The sequence below is a fragment of the Salvia hispanica genome, chromosome 3, assembly GCF_023119035.1.
Source record: "Salvia hispanica cultivar TCC Black 2014 chromosome 3, UniMelb_Shisp_WGS_1.0, whole genome shotgun sequence".
NCBI lineage: Eukaryota > Viridiplantae > Streptophyta > Magnoliopsida > Lamiales > Lamiaceae > Salvia > Salvia hispanica.
The window spans coordinates 24,839,531-24,843,645 of record NC_062967.1 but is presented as its reverse complement, the minus strand read 5'-3'; the positions used below and the strand labels follow the sequence as shown (position 1 = coordinate 24,843,645).

The 4,115-nt window shown below is 47.4% G+C and overlaps 1 protein-coding gene across 1 annotated transcript; it reads left to right on the top strand.

Moving 5' to 3' along the window:
* The first annotated feature begins 257 nt into the window (after positions 1 to 257).
* On the top strand, positions 258 to 884 carry LOC125209665 (cyclin-dependent kinase 11B-like). The gene has a single exon (XM_048109253.1). It carries the CDS (start codon positions 258 to 260, stop codon positions 882 to 884), a length of 627 nt encoding a protein of 208 aa, XP_047965210.1.
* The last annotated feature ends 3,231 nt before the right edge of the window (positions 885 to 4,115 follow it).

The following is a 4,115-nucleotide window of genomic DNA, read 5'->3' as shown; positions in this document are numbered from 1 at the left end:
ATGTTTCTCCTCAACCCCATGCCTCTACATATGCAACCCAAGAATCCTCATCATCAACCACAACAGAATCGCTACCAAGTTCTTAATGTCGTAAAGGGGATCTTACGGCGTGGTGTACCCGGGTTGGGATACGGAAGCCCGAAATCGTGGCGATCAAGCACGAACTGGAGGGGTTGAGCCGATCAACCCTGCGTGAAATCAAAATTCTGCAGTCGCTGCCTCGCCACCGTTCGATCGTGGAGTTGAAGAAGGTGACCATGGACGAGCGCGGGAAAGTGCTCGTTGTGATGGAGTTTCTGCCGAGCGATCTCAGCAGGCTGATCGCGGCGAGGAAGGTGCCTTTCTTTGCGCCCCAACTAAAAATCATGATGTGTCAGATTCTGGATGGCGTCCGCTTTCTGCACGACAACGGCGTGATGCACCGTGATTTGAAGCTCGCCAACATCCTCACCAACAAAGGGAATCGCCTCAAGATTTGTGATTTTGGGCTTTCGCGGTGGGAGAACGGCTCGGGATCGTACACGCCGGGTATGGTGACGCAGTGGTACAGAGCGCCGGAGATTCTGATGGGAGAGACCAACTACACGAGCGCGGTAGATATGTGGTCGGTGGGGTGCATAATGGCGGAATTGGTGCTGAGGAAGGTGCTTTTCCCGGGAAATTCGGGGATTCAGCAGCTGAGCCTCATACACTCCTCCTCGGCCGCGCGATGCAAGCGATGCGATGTACTTCTCCGCCTCTGCTTAGTTCAACCGGACTTGATCTGCTGCTCAGCCTTCTTGCCTTGGATCCCAACAGCAGGATCACTGCCAACGATGCCCTCAAACACCCTTGGTTTCTTGAGTTATGAACATAATACTCTATATATATTTCTACTGGAGTAACAGACCCTATGTTGTATACAAGGGTTCTTTTTTGTACTGTATAAATCACCATTTTTTATCTCATATTAGCTACTAATAAAATTAAGTGCTCAAGCCCGATGTGCAGCCAACCAATAGCGGCTCGCCACATAGAATATCAAAATAATTCAGAAAACACAGAGTATGAATATTAGTCCATGATTAACGACTTTTAATATGTATACGATTTAGACAATACTAACGACTTAAAACTCGAAGAGATATAATCATTTAATTAATTCTTTGTGGAATGTTACAATCTTACATATAGTGGTGACTGGTGAGTGAGTATGATAGAGGGTAGGAGCAAGTGACGGAGGAGATGGAGAGGGGTAACGGAAGGTGTTGGCGTACATAAAAGAGAGTGTACGGCCTTTACGGAGGGGTTTGCCGTCGTTGAGGAGGCAGTCATTGAAGCGGAGGCGCTTGAAGACACGGGGTGAGCTGAACCAGCCGCATCTGATGTGGATATTGGAGATGTTGCACCCGGAGATGCACGTGTTACTGATCTCCACCGTACGCCGGAATTCCGCTCGCAGCGGCTCCGTGGCGCTTTGGCTTATTGTTATGTCTGACTTGGAGCATCCTCACTCCATATTCTGTTTTCACTCTTTCCATTTCCTTCTGCCCAAACAAACAGTCAAAAACATTTTGTTGGAAATAATCCACGAAGATATGCCGAGATCAAATAATTGATTATATTGATTGTGTAATTGATTATAATTATTCTTTTCCTGATTTATAGCTAGGGTAAATCTTACTTATGTAAATTATCTTTCAGCCTATTTAGGCGTGTACATTCTCGCAGAGTAACACAAGTTGAATACAATAATACCATTGTTCAACATGGCATCGAGAAAGGCTCAGAAAAAAATTCATCATAGCCCATATATACCTTGTCTCGGCCAGTAGGCATCGAACCACCAAACCTGCAAGATGTCAGGAGAAGAAGAAGATATTAAACCAACTGATACCAAACTCAAAACCAGCAAAAATGTTACTTTAGCATTCAAGCTAAATGGAAAAAACTATCCATTGTGGGCTCGGCTAATGCGAGTGGCCATAGGAAGCGTGAAGGGCGCTGAGGCATATCACCGGAGTGCCGACGCCCGTAACCGACGATAAGGAGTATCTCGAATGGGAGGAGACCGATCTGGTAGTGTTTTCTCGATCGTGGATAATATCGAAATCGATATTATTGGAGATTTCGCACACCACCAAAGTGCGAAGGCCATCCGGGAGAGTTTGGCCGTGACATACCAAAGTACTTCGGATCCATATCTCATATATGATTTGGACGACAAAGTCAGCCTGGATTGTCCAAGGGGACATGGATCCGGAGACTTACTGGAGGACCCTACACGGAATATGGGTCGAAATCGATCGAAGCGAGGAGAGGCCAATCGACTCGCTGGATAAGGGAATATGCCAATATCTGAAAATCACCAATCGACTGAGGCTATACAAATTTCTTGCGGACTCGAATTCCCAAGACGAGGAATTAGACGGACATACTCAAGGAGAATCCAACACCCTCATCGACATCGCGTACGGTTGGGTGAAACGGGAAGCCACACGACTCAAAATTATGCCGCCGGCGAACCCCGATCCAACCGGCGCAACGAACGAAGATCCATCATCGGCCGGTAGGTTTCGGCTTTGGAGCGCGAAACACCCGCTCCTCCACCCAGCAGCACCGCCACGCTCGCGAGCAAACACCGCGACCCGCCGCCCAACAGCCGCCGCGGAGGAAACAAAACAGATAAATCCAAGTTCGTGGTGCTCCCACCGGCGGAATGAGCAAGCATACTCGAGAAACCCGTTTCATGTGGGCGACGCCCGGCGATAATCCGGCGATATTTAATATTTTTTTTTTTTTTTTTGGCCCAACGGCTATTTTTACATCCCACCCCTATAAATATTTCCTCCACTTCCTCCATTCATCACCCACAATCTTCATTCTCTCCATTTTCAATCTCTTCTCCCAATCTTCAATCTAGAGTCCGAGCCGATAGCCACCCCGGGCGGACACGCGCGTAACGCGGAGCGCAAGAACTACCGACCGAGATCATATTTTGGGAGCGGGTTGCCGCGAAGACAGGAGCCACAAGACGCCTCAATGAAGGACCATGGCAAGCGAGGCGATCCGTCGGATTGGGAGCGCTCATGAGGGATCGCGGCCACTTCAACGGTATTTATTCTAACTTGTTGGCGAACATGCCCAAGGGCTTAACGAGCATATGGTCCGAGATGAGGCCATGCGTAGGTATTGTGGCAAGTACTTGTCGAAGGGTTCAAGTATTGGAACATCTACGATAGCCGAAGGATCTCCCCAAATTCCGGACGGGATGCACGTTGCGCGCACGGAAATCGGTGCGCTCGCGACTTAGCGTCGAGAGCGAGGAGCGACCCACATCGACTTGAGTGGGGATGGTCGGCACGAGCGCCCGGAGGGAGCCAAGAAGCAAGGAGGAGGCGGAAGGGGAAGGGCACAACGTCGGAAGTCGAGCCGGAACCCCACATCGACTTAGAAAAAGCCACTTATTCGAGCAATGTCGCCTAACTGACGCGTATGTACACACCGTACTTCACCGGCGGGACCCCGAAGAAAAGGCGGCCCTCTAGAAATGCATCCAAAGCTCGCAGACGATGGGCCTCGATCCCGACGCCTCCGCCCCTCCGTCTTAGTTTTTTTTTTTAAAATCTTTGTTTATTTGCGTTTTTATTTGTAGTTTTTTTTTCTCGTTGTATTATATTTTCCAATGATTAATACAACGATGAATTGTTCATTATTAGTCTATTTATTAAATACATTTGTAGGGAAAATTAAATAATATAAAAAATAATGATGTAAAAATGAAATGTTGAGTTAGGGAGAAATAAGGGAGAAATAAGGGAGAAAACCAATGTAGTGCTAAAACCGGGGATAAAATGTGATGCCGATGTGGCCGATGTGGCAGGAGTTAGGGAGAATAAGGAGTGCCATGGGAGTTAACGGGCTAGTTTTTACAACCCTAGCCCAATTTATAATTTGGTGCCCATCCCTCTATTTTTCCAAAATTGCAACATTTACCCCATGATTTACATTCCGCTTCCCACACTTTAAGTTATATGGATAAGGACCCCAAAATATCTAGGAATATGTTTGTTAGTCCAAATAGTTTTGAGATTTTGCATGATTTGCCTATCGCATGTTCCGTACAACATAAACAT

What these genes read in the sequence shown, in the direction of transcription:
- LOC125209665 (XM_048109253.1), top strand. Translation starts at nt 258, where the DNA reads ATGGACGAGCGCGGGAAAGTGCTCGTTGTGATGGAGTTTCTGCCGAGC.